General features: G+C 44.7%; 1 protein-coding gene across 2 annotated transcripts; it reads left to right on the top strand.

Moving 5' to 3' along the window:
* Positions 1-124: 124 nt before the first annotated feature.
* Positions 125-15,705, top strand: LOC6614736 (GTPase-activating protein CdGAPr). Of its 2 annotated transcripts, XM_032714093.1 has the most exons (8): positions 125-240; positions 655-724; positions 9,100-9,504; positions 9,560-10,833; positions 10,900-12,525; positions 12,593-12,905; positions 12,996-14,860; positions 14,922-15,705. In XM_032714093.1, exons 3-8 carry the CDS (start codon positions 9,133-9,135, stop codon positions 14,998-15,000), a joined length of 5,529 nt encoding a protein of 1,842 aa, XP_032569984.1. In that variant the 5' UTR covers positions 125-240; positions 655-724; positions 9,100-9,132; the 3' UTR covers positions 15,001-15,705. The 2 variants fall into 2 exon arrangements, with proteins under 2 accessions (XP_032569984.1, XP_002039160.1); XM_002039124.2 differs by lacking the exon at positions 655-724.
* Positions 15,706-18,228: the final 2,523 nt, after the last annotated feature.

Raw genomic sequence — 18,228 nt, 5'->3', positions numbered from 1 at the left:
CCAAGCGACTTAAATGCAAATGTAGTTTTTAATTGTGAGATATTTATTTGGTATTTCTTGTATGTGCACAGGTATTAAATAGTGCGTTATACCCTGACCAGCGGTATTTTAATCGTTATCGTCACATTTGTTGTCGCGTTGTAAAAGGCTGCGGATCGGAAGCCAGTTAATTCTGCAGTGGGACGGACAGTGAGAAATGTTGTAATTTTACCATTGCCACTGTGATCTATTCGAAAAAAGGTGTGTAAGAATGCGAAAATTGGGCTTACACACCCGCCGTCTGCTTGCTTGCGTGCGTGTGTGTGTGCGGTGCGCCCTTGCGTGTGCGTGTGTTTGCATGCTCGTGTGCGTGCCAAAGGAAAAAGATATGCTGAAAAGTATCTCCTCTCTATTTAAAAATGTGTGTCAGTGTATTGTGCGGCAGCAACGAAAATAATAAATAATAGCTGCCGCGACTGCGACTGTTGGTTGGAGAGGGAGAGGAAAACATAAACGAAAAACCGTTTGGCGTCTTTGGGGTCTATTAATTGTGCCAAAGCCATTGTTTTACCATTTTCCCATCATCATTCGAGACGCGTTCTGTGCCGAATAACAGCGAATAACGCCCCGTCTTTTCTGTTTTTTTTCCTCTCTCCCATATTATTTTTTGCGAAGGAAGCTGAGTGTGTTTCCCTCTCTGTCTCGCGCACGTAACTATGCCTGCGCCTTGCTATTGGAACAGTTGGTATGTAAAAGACATAAGTGCGATATGTCCGTTTCACACTAGACTTTGTCACCCTGTGGCAGACACACTCACACACACACACTCTCACCTGGCACAACTCCACCATATGTCCATCCGTCTGTGTGTCTGTCTGTCTGTCTGCTGCTGCTTTTCCTTAACACATCCACACTCACATGCACATTCCACCCCATTGGCAATGCCTCTCTTTCGTACAGCTGCAGTCAAAATAATAGTAATGGGCCTCCGGTATCTGCCGTCTTTATGGAGTCCTTGGTAAGCGAGGAAGAGGAAGAGCGGACAAAAGCATTCCTCCAAAGCTGCCGTCTTTTGTCCTGCAACTTCAACCCCAAAAACCCAGATAAAACCCAGAAACGTGCATTTTGAAACCCTATAACTATAAATAGGGTTCCTCACTTGACCGTGACTAGAACTTGGTTTATGTTGTTCACTTTGAAACATTTGTATTTCTTATATGCTATTCTGGAATTTGATAGTAATAGCTATAGAACAACTCATGCCAGCTGCTGTCATTTGACTCATCACAATCAACCCTTTGGGAGAACCACATTCCTTAACCTTTGTTTTCAATCCTCGGGTATTACGCTCGTCTAGTTTTTAATTGTGAGAAACACTAAACGCTAATTAAGTCACATAAAGTGTAGTTTAGATCTTAAATAAAATCTCAACACGACTTTAAAGACTTGACCCCCGCTGTATGGTCGCTTGTGTCGCTTTGTTTTTGTCCACGCCGAAAGGAGGAAGCATGTACTTCCCTCGCTGGTTTTTAATGTTTAGGTGTGGTCGTGCTTTAGTTGCGGGCTTACACACATCCAGTTGTGTGTGTTTCTTCAAGCGGAAGCGCTCGTAAAAGAGTTTTCGTGGCGCTGCCCACACAGTTGACATTGAACTCGCTCCGTCCGGCTGCTCCTGCTCCTTCAGCTCCTCGTGCCGAAAACCCCCCTTCCCCACCCACTCTGCCAAGCGACTGATACTTTTGGCCCGCTCTGTTACTTTCCCAAAAAGCCAACTCCTGGCCTTTCACTTACTTTTCTTCATACCCTTCTGCGAGTAGAGCCAAGAGTTTTGTGAAAGGAGCGAGGTGTGCGATTAACGAAAAGGTGTTAAGGAGGCGGAAAAATCAATTAACAAATACTATTTGGCTTAGACTGATTGTTAATTGATATGTGGTGGTACTTCATTTCTTTTCTTTTTTCTACTCTACTGCTGCACTGTCTACACTTTAGTTGCGTTCGTAAAGATACTAAGCTAAGTAGTATTATGGTTGATTTATGATCTTCAAGACCTATAATAATTATAATTAAATATGATGATTAGCTGTGTGAATATTATCTGACCTAACTTCATTTGTATCTTGCTCGTTCTCGTCCATTCCCAATGGATATTTATGCGAAGTGATGTGTTGGAAAATGGCTTTAAAAAGGAACCCATTGCCTATCCCCCCGCATCCGCAAACTCCCCCCAGTAACTTGAATTACTTCTGTTCTATGAGAACATTTTGGGCGCTTGTTGACTCATTTTGGCCGTTGAATGCGGGGGCTGGGTGCGGGCAGCTTTCTCGCTGTTATTACGAGATACGTACAGATATGTGCTACTATACTTTATGTACATATGTATGTACATACACTCGCGTGGTGCTCCTACTGCGGTTATTATGTGGCTCACGTCTCTGGGAAAGATTCGCGCCGCGACTGCGCACGATTATGGCACATTTCGAGTGACGAGAGCAAAGTTGACTGCGCTGCGGCCGCCTGTTGCAGAAACGTGTCAAGTTGGCCAGATACATCTACTCCACGTCTATATACACGAACATACATACTATATATGTATATACACGGGCACTATATGTGCAGCAGCATAACCAAGCGAGCAAGCTGCTCCCGCCCCCGCCAGCGCCCGATTTCGAGTTCGATTAATTTCGTTGCGCCTCGGTAGCTGTGCACTCAACTCAAACATCCGCTCAAACGGGCGGCCAGCTCACACCGCTTCCAATGGGGAACGTTTACCTCGCCGGCGTCCAGCTCATTACACCACTGCCCACAGATGCGGCAGATTCCCCTAGCCATACCCGCCAGCAAAACCCTTTCCCATCTGAGGAGGGAGTTGCCTTCACCCGGGTGACACCAAACATCTGGGCGGACTGGGGGGCAACACTGGGCTGCAACGCCTTGGTTCCTTGGTTCGCTTCGTAACAGCGCTAACTCGATCCTCGAATCCATTGTGAACTACTTTTGACCAAGCAGCGTAGGGATAAGAATTACACTGGCCTGCACAGTATTGCTACTGAAAAAAGTTCAGGTGGGACTTTTCATACCTATGGATTACAAATAGTGCCTAATTGCAGCCGTTATCACTGATTACTGATTACCAACCACTGTTTTGCTGGCCAATGTAAACAGTTTACAATTGCAGACACATAAAAACATTGCAGCGAAACTGCCAACAGAAAATTCGCTGTTCTACACATTTCGCCCTGTGTGTCTTATTGCTGTTTACACCTGTTCGAGCCGACGCCGTCGCGTTTTATATTCGCATTTTGTTTTTTTGTTTACATTCATGTAAAGAATTCTTCATAAACGCTCCATATTTGGCGACTGACATGCCCCCAGCCTCGCCAACTATCTCGTGGTTATTTAAGTGCAAGCGGGGGAAATGCCGAACCCACACGGCGTATAAGAATTTTTGGGTTGGCGGCTTTTGTAGCTGTTGTTGTGGTTGTGTTTCATATGCGTATCAAATAATTGAGCTCAATTGATTTCAATTAAAACTGACAAGTCGCTGGGGCCTTGTTGTTGTTGCTGCTGCTGCTGTTATGGTTGTTAGTGCCAAGTCATATGAAACAAAAACCATCAAAATGCCTCAAAAGTGGTGCCCTCTGTTTGCTCGATGAGCTGCGGCGAATGAGAAATGCGCTTAGAACGAACTATTCAATTCATTTGGAAAAGTTAAATTATAGGAAATCATAGCCCAAGAGTGTCGAAGGCAAATAAATATAGATGCTTTATCTTTTATTGACACTTATTGTGCATATAATGAGTTCGATGATTTCATAGTTTAAATATAGATCACGAAATGTAGTCTGTTCAATCACCGATTGCTCAGTTGAATCTGCATGATCTAAGATCAGTGGAAACGTGAATGCTGTAAATGATTGCTACAAATACTTTGCCTTAGTTTTTGATAGGTTTCTATATCTAGCATTTAATCCAAGCCTCAGATAAGAAGAAAGTCCCCTTCATTCTGACTCATCATTGAGACAGAATAATTTTTATCAACCTATAATTCATCCATGAATCACCTGCGTAAATCCAGCGAATGGAATGTTGCCTTATTTGAATATTTATAGCTCGAATAGTTTTAATTGAACATGTGTAATTTATCATTTCTAATTACCACTTGTGTGCAGCAAATTTGGAAAGCAAACGCTTGAATTTATGGCATTGTATTTAGTGCACAATGAATTTAAATAGAATAGTATGTAAAGTTTAAGTTTTGCGGTATCTTAATTTATTCTCTATTTTTAGAGAAACCAAACCCTAAACAATTTGTTCGGATCGCCTCTTTCAAGAATAGAAGTTTAAGAATAGCGCTTCGAAATACCAAATTCCTCTGAAGGATTCCGCAGTCGAGCGGAGATCGACACCCTAGCTCATATGCCCGGCGATGGGTAGAGTACACGATTGTCTATTAATACGAACAAGTTTCGAATGGAGGGGGAGGGTGATATTTTGTGTATGTTTTCGCATTTGTTTATGAATTTCAACGCTTGTGCCAATTGCCCCCGTTCGCTGTGGCCGTTTGTCTTATTGAAATTCAACACTTTATTTAACAATTCATATGCACGGCCACTCGGTCGCTCGCGCTGGCATAGAAATGAATAATAATTAAATTATATTGCCACTGCCCGTTCGCGTCTGACGTTTGCTTCTAAATATTTGGCCATTGCGCTTTCTTCCAGCAGCTGCTTCGCATATTTGTTAATGCGATTTTTATTGTACGATTTTATTTTGCTTGTTTATTTTCAAAAATTTCGCATGCCGGCGCCACGAGCCTAAGACAACCTGAAAGAAAAAATTTGGATATTGCCGGCCGCGTGTGTTTGGCTTTGTCTACGTAGAGCAGCTATATATCTACATACATATACATATATATTTCGTTGATGCGCGCAAAACTTTCACTTCCATTAAAAATATAAAGTCTGCTGGTCTCGCCGATAGTCGGAGTGTGAGTCCGTGGGTTTATGTGTACCTGTTTTTCGACGTCGCTAAATGACACTAGGCTAGGTTTTATGGTTCGCTGGCGGAGATGAGTTGGTTTGGGCCAGGCCGGGCGAAATTCTGCACAAATGTCAAAGTAGAAAATTTACATGGCCAGCGGAATTGAGCGATTTCGCTTTTCTTTTCTGCCCTGTGCTTTCCCATTTTTTTCTTCATATCAGATGAACGCTTTTAATGCCCTAACAATGGCACTTTAATGACTTTGGAAATTCGCTGCTGGTACATTTCGGAATTATGCAATCGCCACATAAGAGAGTAATCATGTCGGAATGGGACTGAAACCAATTGGGAAACGCATAAGATATACTTTGAACTATTTAAGAATTAGATATGGCATAATAAGTGAAACATACACTTTGCTTACTGAATATGTTCATGTAAAATAAGCGCATTCAAACTTTTTGAACCAGTCAAACCATTTCCCCAACTTGCAACTTGGCATTTGTGTTTGCCACAGTCCATAATTGTGTGAACGGAAGTCGAGAGCTCGACAATTAAGGGGGCCATGGGAGTGGAGTGTAAAGTTTGGTCCGTTGCCCAGGTAAAATTAGTAAAACGGACTTGGGCAGTCCGAAGCACGAGCGTTGACTAATGTGGCGGTTAGACTAATTGCAATTCCCACATGGCGGACTTGCTTTTTTATTTCTATGTTATGAGTCAGTCAGTCAGCTGTCGACGGTGGGGTTGTGGGCCATCGATTCGGGAGCAGACCCCACAAAGGGCTCCCCATTACGATGCACTGTATGGCTGGTTGGCTGGTTGGCTGGCCCGTAAACAAATCCGCCATGTGAGTCAGCCAGCCGGGCCAAACCGATCAGATTTCCAAGAGCACAAGTGCCACTGGCTGTCAACTGGGGCGTAGATTGATACCGCTCTGCTCAACAGATTAACGGCATATAGCAACCGGATCAGCCTTGGGCTGCAATTTGTTCATGGTGCATGGTTTATAGGAGCGCTGGCTGACTGGCTGACTATCTGGCATCAATTGGCCAGTCTAATGACTTCATGTTGGGCCATTAGTCACCCGGTCGAAATCTATGTGTCTGCGGTGAAATGGCTTTCGATTGACCTGGTCTCGGTATCAAACGTCTGGATACATCATTCGATTATGTAATGCGAATCTGCCAAGAACAATTAGCCGTCTGTGACTATTTAAAGTGAGTCAAAGCAAGAAAGAGTCATCGAGCAATCTAGAAGAAGGGTCGCCGTCATTGCTCTTAGTCATTAGATAGTCCTGAAAATGGTTTGCCATGAAAAACATTGTACAGAAATCGAAATCAAAACAAGTTCAGCTGGTTTAAAAATAATGGTTATTTAAAAATGTTTTCAAAAGTGGAAACAAGAAGTTTTACGTTTATTTTCAGTTCGTAAACTAGTCGGTATTATAATAGTAACTACAATATTTGAATTGCTAGCAACTAGTAAGCGCACTCTATCCATTCTAGTCCTCTACCCTGGAATTTTCCTGTGATTAACCGTCGCGGATCTATTTAATTGTCCGTCAGCGTATCCGTCTCATTCAGATGCACACCAGCATCGTTTAGCACTTGCCGGCTGAAGTGAATGAGTGACTGGCTGACTGACTGACTGACTGAATGAATGAATGTCGAACGGAGGGGAACTGACTAACTGACTGGCAGTCTCAGCAACTAGGCTTAAGCACATTATGCATGCATTTGCAGCCTCGTAAGTCTTTTATGGCCGCCAACCGACATCATTCGCTGCAATTGTCCGCTCTAGAAACCAGTGAGTGAGTGACCCACTTTGGACCATAAATTAGCACACCAACAGCAGTCAAGAGGGGCAACTTTTATTTAGCTTATTAAAGATAAACGTGTGTCCATGCTGTCTAGTTGTGCTCCAGACTCACGCACTTGCGATTCCAGTCTTGATTTATAGATCATTGTCATGTTTGGCTTTCGGTTTCTCGCTGCGAGTCAATTGGGTCAAGCCCCGGCCGAGCTGAGGTGGAAAACGGAGCCTGAAGCCCGCCATTAAAAAGCCATTAACTATTGTCCAATATTAAGTTATTTCATAGCATTAAATTGGCCTGAGCCGCTTGCACAGCGATTGAAATGTTTGCTGCTCTCACAAACTCCGGAGTTTGGCGGCTCGCAGTCCGGACATAGACAATGTTGTTTAATTGATTGGAGAAAGTGAGCTGGGCGAAAGAAACCGATGGGAAAATGTCTTCATTGGGCTCGTTTTCGGCCAAAGTGCAATGGGCAATCAAGGAATTGAATATGCACAGAGTTCGAACAGTATTTTGGTGTTTTCTTTTTGACCTTTGTGCATAATTGAGATGAAACTGATTTGATTTTGTGCGTTCGCTTTCAATATCTGTCTGCCTAATCATGTATGATAATTTGTATCTCACAATCTTTAATGATTTCAATTGCCCAACATAACTCCGTTTATATGGGTTTTTAAACTTTAAATACTTGTAAAATATGTAAAACTGATCAGAATGCAAACTGCTCTTATGGCCAGATAGGTTCGAATGTGAGTTCAAACAATAAATCCCGGTAGCTGATTTGCATTTCCCAATGTATGTATACATCGTCAAAAACAAAATCATACGGCTCATATCAGCAGAACGTGCTGACCAAAAAGAATTCTTTAGATACTGACAATGGGAGAACAACAGACTTAACAATAAAAGAACCCTAATTAATTCATAAGAATACGTCGGGAAAGCTTAAAGATTGCGGTTACGTGGAGCGGAGTGTTATTATCTCACCCATTCATTCACCATTGTTGGGTAGCACTCAATCACACGATCCATCGATTGATGACATCGATTCGATCTTTTGTAACACGTTTAAATCCATTTTCCCAGGTCGTTGGCATATGGTTTTTATGTTTTGTTTTACCCGATTTTAGATGCACTTTACATTTTCTGTCAGTCTGTCGCTGCTCTTTCTTTATGCGACTGCATTTTGAGACCGTTAGCGTTAACAATTTTTAATAGTTTAGCTGCGCTTTGGCCGCAAGTGATGGACGGCCCCAGCAGGCTCTCGAGTTTTCCTCCTAGGCGAGTGGAAAAACCCGTTTTCCCCCAGCTACGTACCCCATGCTCCTCTCGAATGATTTCGCTTCGTCCAAAGTTGTCCGCTGTTGGCTTAATTTATGAAAGTTTAAATGCTGCAGCCTGGCGGCGATTGCATTGCATTCGTGTCGCCTGTAAATCAGAACCACCGCTAGGCATCCCATCGCATCCTCATCCACATCCACGTCTCCTCCACTTCGAATCGCAATTCGAATCCGAATCCCATTCGACCGACCAACCATTCGGTGCCCAACTGGTTTGAACTTTATAAATATTTATTGTATATATTTATTGAGTCGAACCATACCCCTACGTGTGCCACATCCTGCCGCTTGTCTGAGCCAGTGACCTTATTATTCCACCGCCAAGTCGGGAAAAATCCACATCGGCGACAGAGAGAGTACAGCTTTTTAGCCCCGAAAGTAGAACATTTGGCCTGGCGAGACTCCAGGTCGCTCGCTTGGCTGATGAAAAGATCGCGCGTGCCATTAGAAAGTAAACGCCGATAAACGAGGCCTGAATGTTTAATTTAGCTTTTGGGCACTTTCAGCTAAATGACACTCCATTTGGGGTGGGAAATTCTAGGCTGGAAGTGGATCATACGAAAGTGAAACATTGGGGACGGGCTGGGATCCGGTTACAAGCTCTAGATTTCGGAATGAGATCGACAAGATTCTAAAAACAGGTAGTCATGTCCCAAATAGCTAGTTAGAAGAGAAAGAGAACATTTGTTTAAAATAGGGTATCATTATATATATCATTTGATGCATGTACGTAAGATATTCCTGAGACTTGAGTCTAGCATTTACCAACTTCAACGTGACTATATAAAGTCTGCAAATTGTTTATGCAAATGGATTTGAAAGGCCTGGAAACGGAATAGTAATGATGGGCATGGTAAATGGAATACTTGTGGGAAGAATTGCAGCCTTCGCATTGTTATTTATCGTTGGTTCTCGACCGACCACTGAAGGCCTAAAGAGTGAGAATGCATTCACTTAATCAGAATCTGAATTCCCCGCTTCTTTTAGATGTCGCAACTGGCGTAGAGTGATCGATCCATCATGTCGGACAAGGTGAGCGAATCCTTGGCAGCCCAACTGCATTCCCATGCCCTGGCGTCGGCGGAAGCAGGTGGTGTTGGTGGAGTGAACGGTGGCCCAATTTCCTGCCATGCCAGCACGGATAAGGATGCCCAGGCTCCACCGCTCCAGTTTGAAATGGATGCCCCGGCGGCCTCCATAAGTGCTCAGCTGAACTTCAAAATCGTGCCCGCTGACAGTTTGCCAGGCCTGAGTTATCAGGACATGTTCGCCTCCATGAATACATCACAAATCTCCAATGCCTCCACGGAGTCCAGCTGCAGTCCGCCCATCCCGGGCGCTGTACCTCCTCCAAAGCCCAGTCGTCACATGGCCGTACAGCCGCTGAATAGCGTAGGTAGTGAGTCGATTCAATCCACCAAAGTCTTATCTTAATTTTCGTCCCCAGAAATCGTGCCGATTTCCCAAGCTAGAGGAGTGCGCCCACTTCCACTACGAAAGGGTCCAGCTGGGTCCGCTATCCGTGCAGCTGTTGGATGACAAGTCGGAGCACATGGGCAGCAGTATTGCCTCCCAATCTCTTGGCGGTGATTTGCCACACAGCTCGCTGCGCAGCTTTTCTCCGGAGAGCTGTTGGTTCATCATACGCGTTTGCCCCCAGCGCTGCGAACCGTTCCTGATCAAGCGGAGCTTTGAGAACATGCAGCTGCTGGACGAGATGCTCCACCGGTGCGTGTACGACCGGAAAATCAGTGGACTGCGCAACATGGAGGAACTGGCGGCCGAGCTGCCCAGCGAATCGGATGTGGAGTATGCGGTGGCCAAGTACCTGGAGCGTTTCTCGAAGATCGCCTCCGATTCACTGACCTGCGGCACAATTCTGACCTGGCTACAGCTGGACAATAAGGGCAGGCGACTACCGCTGGCGGATGGTGAGACACAGAGGACTATCAACACACCTGCAGTGGGTGCCGCATACGGAGTGAGGCGTTATCAGGCCCAAGCTCCGGACGAGATAAACATTGAGGTGGGCGACATGATTTCCGTGATCGATATGCCCAGTCCGGCGGAGTCGATTTGGTGGCGTGGCAAGAAGTCGCATCTGCAGAAGTCCCTTTACGAAGTGGGGTTTTTCCCTCAATCCTGTGTGGCCACTATCGGCGATAAGGTGCCCAGGAATTTTCCAATGCCAGCACCGCTAGTGGGTCACTTGGATGCTTCACCCACTAAGCCGGTGCTGCGTAAGCACGGCAAACTGATCGCCTTCTTCCGTTCCTTTATCCTGTCGCGACCGTCACGTCGGCGCCTAAAACAAAGTGGAATTTACCGCGAGCGCGTCTTTAACTGTGACCTGTCCGAGCATCTGCTGAACAGCGGTCAGGACATACCCATGGTTCTCCGGTCCTGTGCGGAGTTCATCGAAAACTATGGCGTTATAGACGGAATTTACCGGCTCTCCGGCATCACCTCCAACATCCAGCGGCTGAGGCGTGCCTTCGACGAGGAGCGTGTGCCGGATTTGGGTAACCCTGAAATGAAGCAGGACATCCATGCAGTCAGTTCGCTGCTCAAGATGTACTTCCGCGAGCTTCCGAATCCCCTGTGCACCTACCAACTGTACGACAACTTTGTAGAGGCCATTCAAGTGAAGGCCGACGAGGCTGACGAGCGGCTGCGACTTATGAAAGAGACGGTGCTCAAGCTGCCACCGCCACACTATCGGTGAGTAATTGAAATCTTGGATAAATTGGCAGGAATTAGATTAACACTGTCTTATATTCCTTGCAGAACCCTCAAATATCTGGCCGAGCATTTGTACAAGGTGTCGCAACACCACGAACGCACCGGAATGACGGACAAGAATCTGGCCATTGTTTGGGCGCCAAATTTACTGCGCTCACCTGCCCTTGAATCGGGGGGCGTGGCTGCTCTGCGCGGCGTTGGCGTGCAGGCGGTGGTCACCGAGTACCTGATACGGAATTGCCATAACATCTTCGACGCTCTGGACGATCATCCTGCGAGACACAGCATGGTGGCGAGTGCTACGGCTGCTGCTGCGAATGCGGCTGGTGGTGAGCTACGCCTGGAGTCACTTACCGATTGCGAAAGTCTGCTCGTGGAGCAGCGGGAGCAAGATCAATCTTTGGGCGTGGTGGAGCGGCCAAAGAGTTTGAGCACCGGTGGAGCCAAACTGATAAGCCTGGAAGAGGCCCAGGAAAGGCATTCGCGGGTGGAAGGGGCTGACCTCAAGCAGTCGCTGCCCATTAGCATGTTGACCAGTGCTAGTAGCAACGCTGCCTCCAACATTGGCTCCTACATCGAAGTGGGCGGTGGTCCGTCCAGCTTGCCGGATAAATACCACACGGTGCTGTCGGCCCCGCGCAGCTGGCAGAAACGTAAGCCGGACAAGACGCCGTCTTGGAAGTCGATTTTCTCCCGCAGTCAGCGACAGGGTAATCCCGATCCTGGCCAGAAAATAACCACAGATGTTAAGGATTCCGTTGCTTCTCGCGTGAGCTTTGTGCAGGCATCACATGCTCATGCTAGCAAGGAACTGACCAAGCATGACAAGCCCAAATCTATTGAGCTCCTGGAGACAACGAGCAATGAACGCGATCCGAAACCAATGGACCTGTGCATACGCTCCAATTCAATTGATAGTCTGCGCACTGTTGGTCATTCGAGGAGCGTCTCGCATGACTCGTACTTCGATTTGCTACAGTCTCCGCAAAGGGGTCACATGACGACATGTCCGTCGCGGGAGCTTTCCGAGCTAGGTCTCAATTTCGACCGCGAAGAGCCGGAAATGCGCATCTTCTCAGAGAGCGAATCTCTGGTTAGCTCACCGCGCGTGGGCAAGGAGAATGTTCCACCTGCCTCTGGCTCCGCCACTCGTCGCATAATGCGCGCTCGTCCCGAGGATTTCTCCAGCCAGACGAATAGCGTTAATCCCAGTCCTAAAAAGCAGCCACGCCTCAATCTCCTATCGCCCAGCTCGGCCAGGACTGTGCCCCCACCGCCTCTTTCAGCGCCTGGAACTGCATCCTCCTCCTGCGGACATGAATCCGGTGGAGCCGAAAACTGCTGTAAGCGATACAAGCTGGAAGATCAGTTGTGCGACATTCAATTTATTGACTGTGGAACTCCCGAAAATGTTCCAACTGCTCAACAGCAGTTCGCCAGTGTTGAAGTGCACCCGCCACCAAAGCCAGCGAGGGCAATCCAATCTCCCATATCGTCGTCGAATGGTGCATCTGCAGGTTCCTCCTCGTCGTCCACCCGATACAGCTATCCGTCGGTCCAGCTGGGGGCCAAACGGAAAGAACAGCAGGATGCTAAGGAGCGTTTCAGCTACCAGGGAACCTTTACGCAGCCAGGACAGAAACAGGAACCTTCAGCTCCAAGACCTGTGCAGTGAGTATACATATTTTTCATCTCACGGTTGTTCATTTAAAAAACGATGCACGGTTTCTATTAACAGTACCAACAACGGTGCTACTCTACGAAAACCTCGAGTGGAATCCCTCGAAGATGGTCAGATCAAGCTGCATGTGCCTACTCCTACAACTCCTGCCCGCAGTCCCCGGTACTCATTGTTGTTGTGCGACACCGAAAGCTCCGATAATAGTTCGGCGGTAAATACACCGCAATATGACATGGAGCCTCTTATGCTGACATCGGCCATGTCTGGCTTATCCGGTGTATCATCCAATGTACAGCAGCAGCCGCTGCTTTTAGGTCTGGATGCGGCCAGCAGTTACCTAGGCAGCTCGCACGAGAGCTTGGGACAGAACGTAAGAATTCAAATTGATTTTTTCCCATAGGGGAATCATCTATTGATCAGGGATATCCAGAATGCAAAACTGACATTTAACTCCGTGCAGATCAACAACCACCACGATGCTGAGCAGCGTGATATGAATGCCCTGAAACGGGAGCTATCTTTGGACCTTAACCCACTTCAGCCGCGCTTACCACAGCCCGCAAATCGAGCTGCCACTTTACCGGTTAAAGATCAGCTGCAGGCTGCTGCAGCGGCCATGTGTTCATCGCCCAACAATTCAAATTTTACGGACAATACTAGTCAGTCAGTGACACCGAGCGAGTATGGTTATCAGCACTTGCAGCGACAACTAAGCATGCACTCCCTGCTGGCGACCGATGAGAGTTCGCCCGTGTACGAGGACTTTGAACAGACCCCCGTCAAGATGGTGCCCAGCCCCATAAAATCCACCATTAGCATCACATACAAGTCGCCCGAGAAGGAAAAGAAACCTTCGGCCATCTTAGAGACCAACTTTGATGAAACCACTGTCTATGAGCAGGTGAAGCTGTTCCGGATCTCGGTAACCGAGGTTAATCAAATGTTACATGAGCGCTCCAGCCTGAAACAGATTGCCGAGGAGGAGCAGCACGATGGGGGTGCCTACAAGGCAGCAGAGATGACGCAGCAACTGCTGCAGCTGGAACAGGAGCACCATGACCACGAAGAGCAGCAGGAGAATAAGCCTGAGGATGAGGAGCAATCCCAGCTACTTTACGAAAACATTGAGCTACGCAAACCAAAAACAGTTTACGAAAATCTACGTGGCGAGGAGATGAAATTCATTACAGAAGAACAGAAACCCAACGTTGATAGAATTGAGCTCGATAGTCTAGACAGTTTGCCAGACAACATGGAACACGAACAGTCATCGCCCAGCAAATCGCCGACTTTTAGTGTCAAGGAGTTGGCCAACAAATTCGAGAGCTCGCCTGTGGAGCAGCTGCCCAACTTTGATTTTTCGGTGCGTGGCGGCTCCATGAAGAAGCCCAACGAACTGAGCGTGCCCAAGGCCATGCCCGCACCCGTGCCACTCAAGAAACTGAACAGCAGTGCCCAAAAAATAACCCGCTCGCTGGATGAGAACGCCTTCGTCAGAGAGTTTGGGGGCAAGCAACTGCAAGATCTGTCTTTATCTAACAAACTGCCCGAGGTAATGTCAGAGGTCAACAGCCGGCGCAAGAGCTTTGACTTCACGCGACCTAAAACCTTGAATCCGCCTAAGCGATTGCCGGGTATGAGCATTACCGAGGAGATATGTCAGAAGCGCGTTGGCGAACTGGAGGCAATCACCCCCACCACCGAGAACCGCATCTCACTCATCCAGCAGAATAATATGCCCAAGGAGCAGCAATCGTCAGCTAATCAGTTCCTGCCCCCAGCGGGTCGAAAGAGCGTGTTAACAGGCGTGGTCCTGGATCGTGAGCGCATCGACAAAATCAAGGAGGAGCGGCGTCAGCAGCTAACGCAAAAGTACTACGGCGATACTCTCAAGTCTCGGTCGCGTACGGAACTGAACTCGGAAGACAACTTCCCGGCTGCAGAATCCCTGCGAATCAAGTCCAAGTCACGCGGCGATATGCACGCCTTGCAAAAGGATATCGACATGAACCTAAAGCAGCTGAGCCGCGTCACTGGCGGCGGATCGGAGTGCACCCTCCACATGGGCTTGAGCCAGGGTAACGGACAGGAGCAGCTGGGACAACAGCGCGTGCGCCGGATTTCCGACGAAAAGAACCAAAATTGTGATACCAGTAACGGTGGCGTAAGTGGCATAACCTCCGCTTCGCTACTCAGCGTCAAGACGACGGCCCAGAAATATGGAAGCACCAGCAAGACGCCAGCGAATAAGTTTGAACGTAGTCAGCCCATGCCGCGCGATCGCTTGCAGAAGAACTCCTTGGCCGAGAGCAATGCAGGCACCAAGTAAGCACCGAGCTTCCCACGATTTGTGATTAAACTCTACTAATGAATCTTTCTTTTACAGCAACAGAGAAAAGATCTCACCACAATTCTCAATACGCGACGTGACAGCGATGTTCGAATCTCGTTCACAAAACCAATAGGCTAAGGCAACTTTAGCAACTAATTACATCGAAAAAATGAGACCGCTACTTACATATAATCACAGTTCTGGAGCAGCGTGTATATATGCCTATGAACGCATATATATTTTATTTAGTTTTTAATCATTCACCTAAGCGCATTGAAATTCTCAAGTGTTATTGACATATACGGCGCAAGCGGATCCAAAGACATACTGATTTATAACGCCGTGTTTATTGCAACCACATTTATAAAGATATACCGATGATAATCATAATGACGACGCTTTGCGCCTTAAATCATATGCAAAATTCAATTTTGTTTTGAAGCAGCATGAAGAGAGTTTAACTAAAAGACCATCCTTACCATAGCCCTCGATCCTAAACAATGCATATTGTTATTGCATTTTGGGAGTTTCTTTAAATAGGTGTTAAGTTTCATTCGTTTAACATAAAACAAGCACGGAATTCAACCCTCTTGAATTCCGCTTCGATTTCGATTTGTTTTTGCCTGATTTGTGTCTCGAGTGTTTTTATATTCTTGTTTTTCCGACTAAACTTTGACGCATGTATCGGAGATGATATTTTTCTTAGTTTCCAATGAAAGCATTTGCAACAACTTTGAGCAAGGTGTCCTAAGTTAATTATTATACGATTAATTTATATGTACTTTTAAAACAATAAACTCAATTGCATTGTCACTCACATACTCTTTCTTCAACCAAACCAATCCTTGTATATACTCTTTGGCTTCAACCTTCAACTGTTGCTAATGGAAACTATATGCGTAACTGGAGATTTGAAAAGCCTGTGTGTACCCGACTTAAGCGAGTTTTCAATTAGAATCCAGACTTCCGTGAGGCGTTAAGTAAGCATTTATGTATTTGATCAGAATAGAAACAATCTGATTCTCACATACTAAAATAAAACACAAATATATTTTCCTTACTAACGAAAATGTTTGAATTGAGGAAAGTAAAACTAAATAAACAATATGGTTGTCTATAAGTATATACAAATACATTTACACTAACTGGTAACGTTCGCTATAAAAGAAAAACCGAATACTTAAAAACTTATATACTACAAAGCTCTAGTTCGAGTGTAACTAAAGTTTACTTTTAATTACAAGTAATATAATAGGTGTTTTTGTTGATTAATTTGGTGTACTTCGGAAAGCTTAAGCTTACTAAAATTAGCTTCGAAAACTTTACTTTTCTGAAGTTTAGCGCATGGCTGGAAATCTGCTGAATGAAATTTGCCAAAGGCTGTAAACATATAAAAAGGGCAAATACGGCTTTGGTTTAGTTAAAATATTTATGCTTTTTTTTTGCCCCCTTGGAAAATTCGTTAGCTTTGCTATGTTAAGAGCCGATTTATTTTATAAATCCTTAAACGTATAAAATACTTACTCGAAAGTCATAAAGCGCGTACAGAGCAACCATATAAAATACTTGTATAACTTACTACCCATATGACCAATGGAAGCAAAAACTGATGCATAAGTAAATGGAGAATTTGTGTGGCAAGTGCTTAGATTTGAATAATAGATAAATTTGATACTCTAAAAAGAAACAGTGCGTTTGATGCATTTTTCAAACCAATATTTACTCCAGAGCAGCTGCCAAAACTTTTATTTCAAACGTATCCAAATTTTAAAGGAAAACAAAGCCACAAATCGGAAGAAAAACGGAGATTAACAGAATTGTAATACAATAACTAAATAGAAAGCTTTAAAAAATAAGTTAGCATTTGATATATTTTGATAAATATAAAAGAAAAACACAACATAGTTATAAACAATCGTATTTCATAACGACTGAACCACAAAACGGAACCGGAGAATAAAAACAGAAATGAACCGCTTGGGACAACGATGACAAGCTAAACTATGATAATGTCTTACAAACTTATATTTAATAGAGCAAAGATCAATCAATATTAAACAAATATATATGATATGAGATGAGATGAAACATCATGCGATACGTTCAAAATTTGCATTAACATTTTTATAAGCCATAAATAAAACGACAAAATACTTCTTTAACGCATTTAAATAAAACGAGAATATTAAAACCATACAATTTTGCATAGTTTTAGTACATACTATGATGAATGCATTTTATATTTATAGCCCAATTAAACAAGGGAATTAAACTAATGCTCTAGTTGTTTTTGAAAGGTTCTAACTATATATAGTGTAGTATAGTACTATATACCATATAGTATCAACAGCCGAGTAGATATAGACATGTCCGTACTTAAACTAATAGACCTTCCCAAAAGTGTCTATTGCTCTATTTTTATTTCAACACTTTGTTCATCGAGTAGAAGGGTATAATAGATTCCATATAAAGTGTGTAGCACACCGACCATAACTTTTGGTAAGGATCACTAGTTGACTTGATCTGACCATATCTGTATAAACGTCTCGATCTCAGGAACTATAAAAGCTAGAATGCTTAGATATATGTAAGTAGCGCAGGATTGTTTCCAAATTTGGCACGCCCAAAAACCGCCCAAAACTGCCACGCCCACACTTATGAACAATTTTTGATTTTATTCTTATTTTTTTCCAATATCTATCGATATCTCAGAAAAATTATGATACGCGTTTGCATTTCTGCTAGCTGCGTAATGGGTATCTGATAGTAGGGAAACTCGACTATAGCATTCTCTCTTATTTTTCTTATTGTTTTATTTTCTTGCCGATTCCTATTGATATGCTAACAAATTTGAAAATTACTCCACTCATTAGCTGAATAACGATAACAATAGCTCTATTGTTCTACCCGTTACTTGTGAAGTAAAATGGATTACTGAATTCGATAAAAAGTATGTAACAGGTCGACTCTTTGCTGGTTCTCATATATATGGCAAAATCGATTAGGTCCTAATTAAAAAGCGTTTCCGACACTATAAAGGAAATATACTTAGGTTTAGGATAAGTCGGGTCGATATCCCTAGTGAGGTGTCTTCGCCAAGCAGGAGTGTCTCCGCTGGATATTTCCGGAGTGCATTGAAAATCCTCCTATTAGGACTAAATTAATTGGAGAATGCTTGAGCAGTTTATTTCTGCATGCAACAGCACCAAAGACACTAGAATAAGAAGTTATTCTAGTGTCTTTGACAGCACTCTCTTTACTGCTCTTATATCCAAATTAGTGTAGCGCTTCACTATTTATGTAACGGGTATCTAATAGTCGCGACACTCGACTATTGCAGCTTATCTCGCTTAGTTGCAGA

Source organism: Drosophila sechellia, chromosome 2L (genome assembly GCF_004382195.2).
Source record: "Drosophila sechellia strain sech25 chromosome 2L, ASM438219v1, whole genome shotgun sequence".
Classification (NCBI taxonomy): domain Eukaryota; kingdom Metazoa; phylum Arthropoda; class Insecta; order Diptera; family Drosophilidae; genus Drosophila; species Drosophila sechellia.
The sequence above is the reverse complement of the archived record's forward strand: the minus strand, read 5'-3'. Positions and strand labels throughout refer to the sequence as shown.

Excerpts from the sequence above, each read along its gene's own strand:
- LOC6614736 (XM_002039124.2), top strand. The coding sequence starts at position 9,133 with ATGTCGGACAAGGTGAGCGAATCCTTGGCAGCCCAACTGCATTCCCAT. Across the intron at positions 9,505-9,559 it reads CCGTACAGCCGCTGAATAGC|AAATCGTGCCGATTTCCCAA; the intron begins GTAGGTAGTGAG and ends TTTCGTCCCCAG. Across the intron at positions 12,526-12,592 it reads TCAGCTCCAAGACCTGTGCA|TACCAACAACGGTGCTACTC; the intron begins GTGAGTATACAT and ends TTCTATTAACAG.